Source organism: Oryzias latipes, chromosome 8 (assembly GCF_002234675.1).
Source record: "Oryzias latipes chromosome 8, ASM223467v1".
Classification (NCBI taxonomy): domain Eukaryota; kingdom Metazoa; phylum Chordata; class Actinopteri; order Beloniformes; family Adrianichthyidae; genus Oryzias; species Oryzias latipes.
The window spans coordinates 16317199-16331277 of NC_019866.2; the positions used below are offsets into that span (position 1 = coordinate 16317199).

Genomic DNA, 14079 nt, shown 5'->3' on the forward strand with positions numbered 1-14079 from the left:
ATGTTCAGTCTTCTCTTTTCTTGTACCTGAGTGTGTGCACGCTGGATGGGGCAGATCAGTGAGCTTATGTTGTGCTCATGCGCAATTGGGCCATTGTGACATAAAAAACACTCATTAATTTAAACCGAGTGGCTTTTGAGTGACAGCGCTCAAAAAGGAGAAATACTCAGAAATGCAATAAGGAAACAATTTTTTATTAAATTTGTTCTCTTTCATAAGAAATATGCCACAAGTACATGTTAAAAACTCAAAAGACATGGTTTTCACCAGAGAGGGACTTTAAGAGGAACCATAGCCTAGTGGTCAAAATGGTTACTGCAACACTTTCTAGTTGTGTGAGTGTGTGTGTGTGTGGGGGGGGGGGGTTGTTAAAGGTCACCCTAGGAAAACGCTGCCCACCCACTTCCTTTGTCTATAAACTAAAACATAGATGAGAAAAGGAAGAAATCCTATGTGAAATACTCCCAAACTGCACATTTATCTCTGGTTTTTAATGTCCTTTAAAAATGTGCTAACATATTGTTCCACCAGTAATGAGCCTGAAGGCACACAGTCTAGTAAAAAAGCTTGAATGAAACACTTTTCACTTCTCTCTAACTGCTAAAAGACTAATTGGTGTGGGCCCAGGATTTTAATGTAATTTGGACTCATGCTCACTATTTTGTTATAACGCCAAATATGATGTCACCCATTTGCTGAAGTGAAAACCCAAAAAATATGAAAACTTTACGAAAACTATTTATGAGTTTACTGTGTTCTAATGATGAAAACGGGGATTATTAATAAAAAATAAATGTACATACTTTTTTCAAATGATAAATCATTCAAGAGCAATGCATTATTGGACATTTCCTAGAAGTCTCTGCGAAAAAGCAGTGTGCATCGATGCTCGCTAGATTGGCAAATATAGACCACAATGCATTGCGTCTTGACCTTTTTTTTACCAGAAAAATGTATTTAAATGTATTTTTTTGATAAACCATCAACGTTTTTACATTCAGAAGACAGTGGATTCATAAATAATTGTTGCAAAACGTTCATTTAAATTAGATTTTACCTTTGTGAAAACGATGACGTCATATCCGCCATAAAAATAAATAAATTGTGAGCATGGTGTCCAAATTGCTTTTAAAATTCCCGGCACTACATAGTGCAGCACTATATCGTTTTTTAGTAGTTAGAGGTTAGGGTGGGAATTCGGACACAACCCAAACACTGCAACACATTAGCTGCGTTAGCGTTTTTACAATACCTGTAACTCCCAACTTTGTTTGCAACACATACAAATAACAGTGATTCCACTGAAACAAATGTTACTGCAACTATACTAACTCCCAACCTTGTTAGTAACATAAAAAAAACACAGTCTGACATGTACATTTTAGCCGTGCTAGCGCATTTACAATACTTCCAACCTTGTTTACAAGTTGTAAAAGAAAACACAGACTAATACAGCTAAAACATATGTTACTGTGACTAAGCTATCTTCCAAACTTTTAATTTGCTGTTAAAAACAAAACAAAAACAAACACTGTCTGACAAAGATACGTTAGCCGTGTTAGTGTCTTCACAATAACTCCAACTCCCCGCCTTGCTTGCAACACGTAAAAAAAAAAAAACAGATTGATATCGCTAAAACAAATGTCTCTGCAAATATGCTTACTTCCAACCTTGTAAGTAACACGTAAACTAAAAAAAAACAGTCTGACACGCTACATGTTAGTCGCGTTAGCATATTTACAATAAAACCCAACATTTTGACAGAGCGCCTCTCAAAAGTACTTCAACATCACTAAGCACAACCAGAAGGAAATAATATATAAAGTGTTCCCGTTTTAAAACCCACTGACATTTTTGAAGTTTTGAAGTGATTAATAGCACGCTATGCTTGGGAAGTAAGAACACGCAGGTCATTGAATCCTAAACTTTCCTGTTTTCCTAATCCCTTGACTTATTGTTTTCCTCATTTGGGTTTCATGATACAGATTTCAGTTCCCTTTCCATGTCTGACCTCCCTCCAATCACTACCAGCTGATTTTCTATGAATTACTTATCTCGTCTTTTTTCATTCGCCCCTTCACCGTTGCTATTGAGCAACATTTAAGCGATCCATCTGGGATCACGAAAGGTACATTAGGCATTAGGGAGTTCCCCTCAAAACCTGTGGGTTTGTATGTGTGTTAGTGTGTGTCTGCAACGTTTAACAGATATCATCTGATGGACTCCTCCCAGGGATGCCGTCCGTATGCTCAGCTTATGAAGCGCAGCCAATTGTGCCGTAGGCTTTGCTGGCAGTCAATCACATAGAAATGGGAAAGCTTAGTGATTACATTGGGGTTCAGGACACCACTCTTACACTGCTTTTTGTGAGAGAAAGTTGTGTTCTTCCACATTGAGGATGTATTTGTGTGCAGCTCAGCAGAAACAGAAGCAGAGAACTGGGGTTATTTTTTGTTCCTGCAGCTTTGCTGCCTCCTTTATCCCCATAATTTGAATTTCCTGCATTCAACTTTTGGACTAACTGGACTATCAGGACTGACCAGAAAGAACAATAATGTGGACATTCGGCACAGATCTCCCTGTCTTTTTCCTTCTACTTCTATTTTGCTCATCCATTCCCACCTCATTCCCGCCCTCTCATCTATCTTCCTGCCATTCATCCCACCCATCTTTGCCCTCCCTCTTTTATTCTTTTTTTCCATATCCTTTTCCAAAGTAGGTCTCCAGGTCTTTCAGAGGAAACAGTGATCCATCACTCATACTGCCAGCTAAGTTAGTGATGACCCTCATATTTCTGCAGGGGGGAAACTTTCGGAACTGAGGGCCACAATTCCACCTTAAATGAGGGGATTTTAAACATGCACTTACTTAAAAACCAGTATTTTTTTTGGTTTGATTTTGAATTTAGATGCATTTTTATGCCTAAAAAATGCAGTTTTATGTTGCGTTTGTGTCTAAAAGCTGAATCCAATGAATTCTAATGTTTTTAGGAAAGGTTGTTTCAGCGCTACATGCTGCCCTTTTCTTCTAAGTGTCGATCCAGGTGTTTTGTTTCTGTGTAAATATGGCCTTTGAGGATTTTTTTGATCTCTTTGTTTTTTTGTGTGTGTTTTTTTCTCTGATGTAGTCGGTGTTCTTTCACTCTGCTTGAGCTGAAGTTTATATTATGCTGTTTGTGTCTTTTGCAATGAGCTCAGCATGATACATAGCCCCCTGGGGCAGACACACACTCACAAACACACACACACACAGACACAAAAGGCTTCCCGAAGTGTGGCCTACCTCTGAGGAGTGTACGGGCTAAATGTGCACAACACAGTGTAGAGTGTAGGGTTACCCCTTGAAGCATGTCTTTGTGTGTGTGCACACACACAGTATCTTGCATCAACTTGTTCGTGTAAAAATTCATCCAGATTTGTATACAGTGGTCTGTGGCAGAATGGGGCGGAGCATGGAGCGTGTCGCCCTGTATTTTCTACGTCAGAATTTTAATATTTTTCAAACAGCATTTGTTTCGTAATTTGACTAATGAAATATATTTATAAATGCAATTTTAAGCTTTATTGTCAATATACATCATGATAAAAAGGCCATAAGAACAGCAAAAACAGGATTTTCATTGATGTGATCTTTAAGGGGATAACTAAGGCAAAAGAGGAAGAACAAAGTGAACGAATAGGAAAGTTTTAAAGAAAACAAAGCTGATGGTAGAAAATGCAAAAGTAGTCACAGAGGAAAGCTTTATATCTGTCTTTTGTGACAGCGGTCCTTTGCATGTTAAAACCATCGCATTTCAAAGAGAACTTGAAAAGCTTGAAATGCATCACAGATAATATCAAGAGCTGCAGAAGGAAAGAAAAAAGATTGAGATGGATTCTTAAACCCTTCATGTCCGCAGAGACTGTTAATGGATTTATAAGGAGTCACAAAAGTATAATAAATTCAAGCATAAAACAAACGAAAGACTAAATTAATGGTCTATATGAACTGTTATTTAAAGTCCTGCTCCATTGAAAATGTTGTTGATGTTTTTAATATGTTTTGGTGACATTTTTATCATGATGGAGGATATTTATAAAGAAATTTAAGTTCAAAATTGCATTTCTGAGTGTATCTTTATTCATATATATATTTATTCTTTATTCAAATCATTGTGAACTAGGAGCAGAGGAAAAAATGCTGTTTAAAAAAGATTGTATTAGTGAAGTAGAAAACATGCTGGTGCCGGCCACAAGCTCCCTGTTCTGCCCCATTCAGATGCAAGGGGACGATGGGGAGGGGGTTGCACTAGATCCCAACCAAAATTCAGAGGCGGATTTCTCATGAAACTCTGCTGCTCTGCAGAAACTGTGCCCTAGAAATTGACCCAGGTTTTTTGATTTTGGTTAAAAACGGCATCATCATAATGAAAAGACCACTGGGAACGCTTTACAATGGATCAAAAGATGACTGGAGTGGGACTTTAAAAGTACATTTGTATTACTTCCTTTTTTAAATGTGTTCATCTGGTTTTTCACTGTGTTCATCGTAAAATCACCTAACTTAAGCCTTTTTTCCCCATTTGAATCAAAGTTTGGGCCCAAAGTCATTGATTAAAGCTGACCTTATAAAAACAGGAAGTGACAAAAAGATAAATACAGAAGGAGAACTGGCAAAAATTCAAGGGAATTCCGAGCAAATATTACAACAAACAGTGAGGAACAAGGGGTCCTTATAGTATTATTACAAACACACATCCAGATACACACACAAAAACACAGTTGCGGTGTGTATCAACTCTGAATAGGTCTCTTCCGCCCTCTGTCTCTTATCTGTTAAATTTGACTGCTTCTGTGCCAAAAATATTCTTGCTTGACGTCAAAGGCAGCCCTTCCTTTTAATGAACTCTTTGTCTCGGAGTGCTGCTGCGTCTGCAGCAGCTAAAGCCTACTTCTCCCAATAATCATTATTCAACACAAACAAAGGAACTAAAGTACGTTTCTTTCTGCAAAATAAAATAAAAAACAAGACAATTTAAAATCACTTATTTTTCTCCTCTAGAGCGCAGATTAGAGGTCGCTTTATTGCTTCTAAAACACAGCAATCTTGTGAAGCTTAAATCAACTTTCGCAGAAGACATTTGCTTTAAGTAAAAGACATTACTGCACCAACTCTTTCAGAGTAATGATATTTATTCTGAGAGATTATGCGACTGAGCGGACTTGATTTTTCACATCTGTGTTATTTAGTTCTCTGAATAGGCTTTAGTTCTGCAAATACGGCTTATATTTGGAATGTATGCATATCTCTTTAAGATTACTTTATCATCTCTTAGCACACAATAAACTCAGCAGATCTTTTTTTGTAGCAAAAAAAGGTTTGTGTTTATATAATATTCTTATTTACACAAATAAATGGAGACCTAATTGTATAATTACGTTTTTGACCATCACCGGGACATTCATACGCATCCACACATCCGTGGAGCAATACTGGAGGCAAGGAAAAAGAACCGTCTTGCCCAAGGACGCAAAGACAGTTGACTGTGGAGAGCGAGAATCGAACCGCTGACCCTTCGATCATTGGACGACCTGCTCAATTGCCAGAGCTGAGTAGGGTCTTGTCATGGCAATTGTCCCATTAATAGCTAATTCCGCTATTAATATAGACAGACAGACAGACAGACAGACAGATAGATAAATAGATAGACATGTTTCTCTGCATCAGGGGTGTCCAAATCAAAGCATCGGAGTCCGGCCTCCCTTTGTTTGTTTTTTAGAAATCCTGCCTTATCTGCCGTTGATTGCCTGGATCAGGTGTGTTTGGCCAATAAAATACATGTAGGACTCCGGCCCTCGAGACCTGAAATTGGACACCCCTACTGTCATACATTTCATACATACATATATACTAGCAGTACTTTTGCAGTTCATTCACCAATGATATTTTGTCTTTCATCTCTGCTCCCACCTTTCAGACATTTTTAAAAAGTCATCCAAAAAATTCATATAAGCAGTTGAACTGTCGTATAATAACGTTTTATGAAGGACTGATGAGCTTATATGAAGGAACCCTCTTGTAAAAGACATTTTGTATTGTGACACCTAAACGATGGTAATAGTGACGCCTCTCATCTGTGCTCGTGTTTCCTTTCCGTTTGTTCTCACAGTTATTGCTTAGTCTTTTGTTTTTCTGCTGCTATTTTGGTGCTTTGCTGTTTTATATTTAGAAACTGGCCACAGAGGAATCTTTGTCATTTCTCTTCCTCCTCCTCTCAATGGAGTCAGCGAAGCTGCCGCAGACAGCAAATCCATGGCAGTGACAGGATATTATAGACAGGTTTTGCCATAAACTTGCTGCTTTTCTACCAAAAGTCAACTAACACCTCCTGACAGGCTCATCTGTCTCATTTGTGAGTGTTTATTTGTGTGTGTGTGTTTAGTGTGTTATCAGATCAGACAGTTCATGACGTTTTCAGAGGCAGAGGATATGAGCACTGCTATTTTTAAACCCCCTCCTCGATCTCCGTGCAGACGTGCTGTCCTGCCTCGTGGGGCAGGTGTGTGTGTGTGTGTGTGCGCGAGTTACGCAACAGCGTGGGACATTTCGCAAAGAATGATGGAGGTGTGGGGGGTAGACAAAGAATGTGGCTTTCATATGTAAACATCTTTGACTAAAAGTGTGAATGAAAAGAAAACATGTCCTACGTACAAAGAGTGAAATGCATGATTGTTTTTGTCTGACATCGCAGCTCATAACTCATTGTTGTCTTTCTGCCCATCATTCCCAAATAAATTCAGTCACTTAAGGATAACATCAAATTATGATTTCAGAAGATTTACGAAACAAGAAAAAAATAATTTATTAAACTCAGTCCAGTTTGTACCAAAAAAAAATGTATGTAAGCCTGAAATATGTTTATCAGAGCGGATTTCTTACATTTCTTTTGTTAGAAAAACATCCGGAAATGCTGGAAACAAAGGTTATTTAATGTAACTGAACCTTAATCCAGTTTCATCTCCATCTTGTGCATTACTCCAAACCTTTGCAGTCCAGAAGATTATAATGTTCCAGTGGGTGTGGCTGCTGTCACAGAGTGCAGTGCTTAAGCTGCAAAAATGCTGAGTCTGCTGGAATGTTCAGGCCTGTGGACGAAGCAACACTGGCAAGAAGACCAGAAATCAAAGTTTTCCAGAAGAAAACTGCATAGCGCAAAGACAATCGATTGTCATTCACTAAACCAATCGTTCTGAAGCCATGGCTTATTACTGTAAGATCAGAGCCAAGGTTTTATTCTGTATCTTTCCTCTCCTGGGATGGATTCAATGTTTTCCCCTTTTAGGGAGAACAAGATGTAGACACTTTTATCGTTTGGAAAGTAAAGTAAAAGAAACTTTCTTTAGAGAGAAAAGAAAAGTTTTTTAAAGTTAAAATGATGCACATAGACAGCACTTGCGGGATAAATGTAGTTCAGAATTAAAGTGATTCTTTTTTACCCAATAATGTAAACCAATTCATAATATTCTAATCAAACTGACAAACTTTGCCTGTTGTCTAAAAAGAAAAGAAAATCTAAAAGAAATTATAAGTTTACATTTTTTATTTTGTGATTTTAAGACACATTTGTGTGTTAAGCCAATCTTTGCTTAATAAGGTTAGCTTAAACAAATAAGAAAACTTTGAAAGTCTGCCCCTGTTTATGGATAAATTATAACAATTATCTAAATAAATATGTCTTTTAATTTAAAATTCATTTAATGTTAACTTTAAACAACAAATATAAAGAAACACTTAAATAAAACAAATTTCGAAGTGATGCCCCTGTTTATGAAATAAATATAACTTTTACCTAAAAAATATGCTTTCATATTTTTTTTGGGTATTGATTAAAAGAATGTGTTTAGAAAATGTGTTTATATATTATATATATATATATATATATATATATATATATATATATATATATATATATATATATATATATATATATATATATATATATATATAATATATATATAATATATAAACACATTTTCTAAACACATTCTTTTACCGTAATCAATATCTGAGAGTTTGATGTCAAAAAAAAAAAAATCAGGAAGCACTTCTAAATTGCAGAGTTCCATAAACAGCCACAAGGAAATGTTTGACCTCATTCTGCATATTTTCGCGAGTGGCCTTGTGAACAGTTCTTGGTGTGTTGCAGCGAAGTGTGGGAGTATCTGCAGCTGCTGTGACGAAGACAGGGAATGACAAGTCTTATAGCATGACCTCCCTCATGTCCCACCATGCTCGAACATCGCTTCAGCGTCGACCACATCAGAGCGCTCACGCACACGCAAAGCTGCACGGCGAGAGGGAGCCTAAGGAGAACACTTAGCCCCATAGAAAACTGAATAAATCTCCCAGATAACATACTTGGAAATTAATTTACAAAGATTTTTAAGACAGGAAAAGCTGATCTCGCTGTATATACTCGTCCCTCCCTAAACCTGCCAGACAATGAGCAATGAAGCTTTTCATGTGATTAAAAAAATTTAAAACAACAAAAAGGTAAAGCGAATTGCATGCAACTATTAAGAGTTAAAAGCAGAGCAAGAGGCAAAGCTTCCTCCTTAAAGTTTCAAAGTCTCCTTAATGATGATTTATTACATCTGAAATAATGAGAGCAAGCTCAGGGTAAAAAAAAAAATCACTCCTCCTTTACTTATGGAGCTTCTGAACTCACAGCTGAAGTTAAAGCTTTTTTATCAGCATCAACTTTGTCTGACCTTTGTCACATGCCCCCCCCCCCCCCCTTAAAAAAAGTAAAAGTGTTAAAAGGGTAAAAGCCAAATGATATTGAAGCATCAGCTAAATGGAAGCATGTAATGGAATTATGAATATAACATCATTGAGCTGCAATTTTCCTTTCAAAATAATTGCTAACCTATTTATTCATTGCTATTATGAATGCAAATACCTACAGGCCAGTAAATTGCCATAGAACCTGTTGTGGATGTACTGTGACTTATCAATAAATCATTTGATTGGCAGCTCACACAACGTATTTTTCTCACTACAATGAAAGCTACCAGGCGTGCCCTTGTTTTTTGATGTTGTTTTTACACTTTAATTTTGTTTGTTTCATTGTGTCTTGGTGTTGTATCAATGCAGTCCATCACAGTCATGCCTTAGTCATTACTGCCCTAGTGGGTGGATACGGGCTGTATTGTAAAAGGGGGCAAATCTGTACGGGGTATGCAGGTGGTCGCGGAAAAAAAATGGGATCATTGACCACTGTGAGCCCATAGAGTAAAAATGTTCATGCACATATTTTTCTATGGGTCAGAGTGGACACTGAAAAAACATGTTGGGGTAATTGGGGATGAAGTAGATGAGACGCAGGAAGTTACGGATTTTTCATTTTTCCAACCCTCTAAAAAAACTGTGCGAGGGTCCCACACTGCAGCCAGTCCAGCTCTGGAACAGCCACCGGAGCGGTCTAATGGCTCACATTGGTGACGGACGGCTGCAGCAGGCTCTGCTGCCGACCTCTTGAGTCGCCAAACTAACGTAGGTTCACGCGATAACCCGCAATTTATTTAGCCTCGCTCCGACGTCGCACTTTTTGAGTTACGTAAAGATGCAGCCGCCCATCAGAGCTGGACTGGATGCAGTGTTAGCAATAAGGAAATTAGACAGTCAGAGTTTAGTTTGTGTGGACATCCAAGGGGCACTTAGGTATCACCCGCACACCCCATGCGTGCAGAATTTGAGAGTGGCCAGTAAAGAGTCAGTGCACACGCCTTACTAAGAGCCAGAGTGTGCTGTTAGGGCACTGTACAAAAGCATTGCCCATGTGTTTTAAGTTTGTGTTACTTACATTATCCTTACAAATACTTTACGATACATTTACCACACACACGGCCATGGTTTATCCCATTTTCATGACATCCCTTAAGGTGGCCATATGAGTATAAAGGAATATACAAGACACACATTCACTCCCCTTAAGATGCAGCCACTCCTATCTACAACTTTCCACGGGCAACTGGACAACCCAAAAAACCCCAGTACCCATAAGAGTCAACCACCGTACAGGTTCATGTGACTAAGGCAAAAGGTTTGTGATCTTTTTAGAAAAACTGTATAAATGTAATAATTTATAGTTCCGTGGGTAAAAGATCATATCTGTTTTGATGAGGAATAGGTTTCCCTGAAAGGATGCCTAAACAAGTTTACATGTTTATGGTAAGTTCTAATCAACTAATACCGTGATGCAACCAAAGTTTAGGAAAAGTGACCCAACAGTTTCACTGATTCAGCACAGAAGGTTCTGTTTGCTAAAAGTTGAAAACTAATACAAATCCCCCATAAACCATATAGAAAACCCATACAGGCCCAGTAAGAACAGGACATTCCTGCCAAGAAGGCCACAGTTTGTAAGTCACCAATCAGGCATCCCGATGTAATTTATGTGGCTTTTTACCACCTAGTGGCATGGCAGGCCTGCTCCTGAGATTTAGAGTGTGACGACGTGCTTGGGACATTTTTACCGGGGTCACCGGGATTGGCCGTAGATCTCAGTGGGGTGGCCATAGCGTGGTAAATCTTTCTGAATGGTGTGTGATCAACATGTTTTTAAAAATATCAATGGATTACAACCAAAATGCAAGTAAAACATTTTCAATCTTGGTGAGAAACAGCAAACTGGTCAGTAAAGATTTTTGGTTAAATTGTTTTATCTATATATAAAGAGAAACTCTATATATTAATGAAATTAATATTAGAAAATTAATTAAATTAAAGGGGTTGGAGTAAAATTGTATTGTGTTAGATAATTGTGCTTTTAGTTTAGTTGCAGTTTGTTGTTTGATTTTAGAAATCCACTGAAAAATGAATAAGTTTGCAGTTGAACTAGCAAGCTAGTTAAAATATCTAAGAAAATAAGCATTAAATGGCTTATCATACAAACACATGACGGCTCTTTTTTTCCACTTTAGTGACACTGTAGAGAGTCGCTGCAGACGTGTTTCACACACCATCAAACATTTTCTACTAATGTATCTGCATTAGCTAAAACCGGTCCCAGCAGACAAACAGATTTATTAGCGTTAATATTTCCATTTTTTTTTTTTTTTTGGTGTGCTAATCTGATCTGTAGTTCATCCTGGTAGATTTTGTCCCATTTCAACTAATGACATGACATTAAATCATTTTAAATGATAAATGAAAGTGCTTGTCTGCACCATCCGAGCTCACATCCGAGTTAGGTGTTAAATGATTCTCAGGTTTTATGGAGTGGAATCCAGAACAAGAGTTCTGCAGCCTGTCTGTACCTCTCCGATCCAATTTATTCCTAATTGAATTGTTCTGGGGCTCTTGTGCATGCATTTTACTGCAACTGAAATTTATTAGATGAGCTGAAGGAGAAGGAGTGAGTGTGACTGTGCCTAAAGATGTATCAAAATGGAATTAAAGGTTTTCAACTGTGACCCAATAATAATAATAATATCTTTCTTAATTTTTCACTTCTCCCCTCTTTGTCTCTCCTGCTTTTGTCTTCAGGATGTAAAGTCGACTTTCTTCCAGTTTGGTGCTTCCATCCAGCAGGAGGCTTTGCTGATGCTGAACATCATGGAGGAGTATGACTGGCACATCTTCTCAATTGTCACATCAAAGTTTCCCGGCTATCAGGAGTTCATAAACATCCTAAAAACCACAGTGGACAACAGGTGGGAAAATTTCTCAGTCTTTGGTTTGTACAGTCATGAAAAACCTAGAAAAGGTTTGGAAATTGAAAATACAATTTCTAGGTCCTTGAAAAGTTTGTAAAAATCGACATCATCTGTAAAGGTTTGGAAAAAACATGATAATTTTATATTTTAGATGCAAAAAAATTGTTAAAAAATAGTTTAACATGAGATTCTTATTTAAATTGTGCTAAGACTTCAACCTCACGCGATCGGGGATGGGAATTAATGTTGCCGTAAAGCAGTTTGAGCTGTCGTCAGTTGAACGCATGGCGCTTTCACCTTACTATCGTGAAATGCTACAAAATGTTAACAAGTGACTTCTTAAGGAGAGGTATCAACTGTGCCTACTGAAAGACCCTGAAATGCATTTTGCACCAGAAATGTGCAAAATGCAGACTTTGCTCCAAGTCTTTCGACATAAGCAGCATGAGAGAAGCGGGGCTGGTGAGCAGCGACAGCTGCCAAACGCTGCAGAAGTCAGGCAGTCAAATAATAATAATAATAATAAATTGTATTTGTATAGCGCTTTAAATGGCACACAAAGACGCTTTACAACACATGAGCAAAAACAGTTAATAAGAACAGAGCTAATATAATAAAATAATTAATAAAAACATAGAAGACAGATTTAATATAATACATTTTATTTGCATAGCGCTTTAGTCAGAGAACTTTTTAAAACAGGCAATGAGGGCGTTACTGTGAAAGCATATTGCATTCAATTATTAAGATGAGCTGCAATTAAAAGTTGACAAGCCACAAAGTGTCTGTGTCATAGATATTATCTGTTTTGTTTATGTGCTCTTCACCATATCGCCAAGCCGTTCTTCATACTTACTTTATCCACTAACATTACAGAGCAAAACATTGGGGAGGCAATAAATATTTCCCAGTATGAACTGTATATTTATTTTGTTTGTGAGTTAATCCCAGCAACAACATTGGAAACAAAGCAGTAAAGTCTGTGGGTGACCTGCTGGACGCAAACGTTTTGGGTGTGGTCAATTTCGTCAACTATGCTATAATATTTTCTGATTTTTTTAACACATTTCTTTCAGAATTCGCTTTAATATATTTTTTTAGGACTACAACAGTGATTTCTGTAGCGTTTGTTTAAAACCCTTGTGATATCCTAAGCACTTTAACGTTGGGAGTTGGGTCATCTAGACCCCACAAGACAGTGCGCTGAAATTTGATTTGTGATCTTCACTGGTTTCCATGATATCCTCTTCACCTTTATCCACCTTTGTAGGAATAACATGTCAATGGTCATCTTGACCCCATTGGATAGCACAAGGGTTAACAATAATGAGTTATTGTGATGTATTTGATATTACACAGGATGAGTTACTGAGAAACTGTTGTCTGTCCTTTAATGACAACCCCTGCCTGCCGCTGCAGCTTCACATGCATTCTTCACATCAAGGCAAACTCCGGCTGTGACTCGTTTTCTCCATCACCACAGACAAGAACAAACAGTCCATACTGGTCAATAGAACTACATCCAATGTTTTGTTCTGTAGTTTTAGTGGATAAAGTAAGTAGGAGGAACTGACTGGCGATATGGTGACGGGCGCATTAACAGAACGGATCATCTCCTTGACACAGACACTTCGTGGCTTTTCAACTATTATTTGCAGCTCATCTTATAGTTTTCATGAGCAGATGAGGTTAGGAAGTTTATTGTTCTTTACTTTTGTAGTTCACCTATTCTTGAGAGTTGGGAAAAAACATGTCCCACATAAAAAGTCTTTTTTTATGGATAATAATAATTGACTTATAATGTATTGACTCACTCACTATGTTAGATCTAAAGGAATTGTGAATACTGGTGTTATGTTTTGTCCAGATAATGACTTTTTTTTAAGATATATTTGCTCCAATGTAAGACTGCTGATTAGGCGCCCTATGCTATTGCTCTTCTCCTTGGCATTAGGTCACAGCATTGAAAAACATTATGTCTTTAACATTTACATCAAATTAAAAATTAGGGTTAAAAATTTATAAGACAATAAATATGATGAAAATCAAAACATTTATTTGAATAGTATGAACAGTACTTTGAAAAGATTCGGTTTTTCTAAAGGTCTTTTGTCCTGACTCTCAAGAATCAGTGATTTCTTAAAAATATTACAAAAAATATCAAAAAAAGCGGCAGTGGCTCAGGCAGTTGAGCAGGTTGTCCAATGACTGAAGGGCCGGCGGTTCGATCCCTGCTTCCCCCAGCCAACTGTTGTGTCGGCTGCCTCCAGTGTGGCTCCACTGGTGTGTGAATGTGTATGAATGTCCCGGTGATGATCAGAGGGGCCGTAGGCACAAACTGGCAACCATGCCTCTGCCCCAGGGCAGCTGTGGCTACATT

General features: G+C 37.7%; 1 protein-coding gene across 1 annotated transcript in view; it reads left to right on the plus strand.

Moving 5' to 3' along the window:
• The window catches only part of grin2a (glutamate ionotropic receptor NMDA type subunit 2A), a 196156-nt gene that overhangs the window by 101821 nt on the left and 80256 nt on the right, over window positions 1-14079 (plus strand). Inside the window, exon 3 of the mRNA XM_004071747.4 lies at window positions 11530-11696. Coding sequence (XP_004071795.2) covers window positions 11530-11696 — 167 coding nt within the window. The remainder of the gene's footprint in view (window positions 1-11529; window positions 11697-14079) is intronic.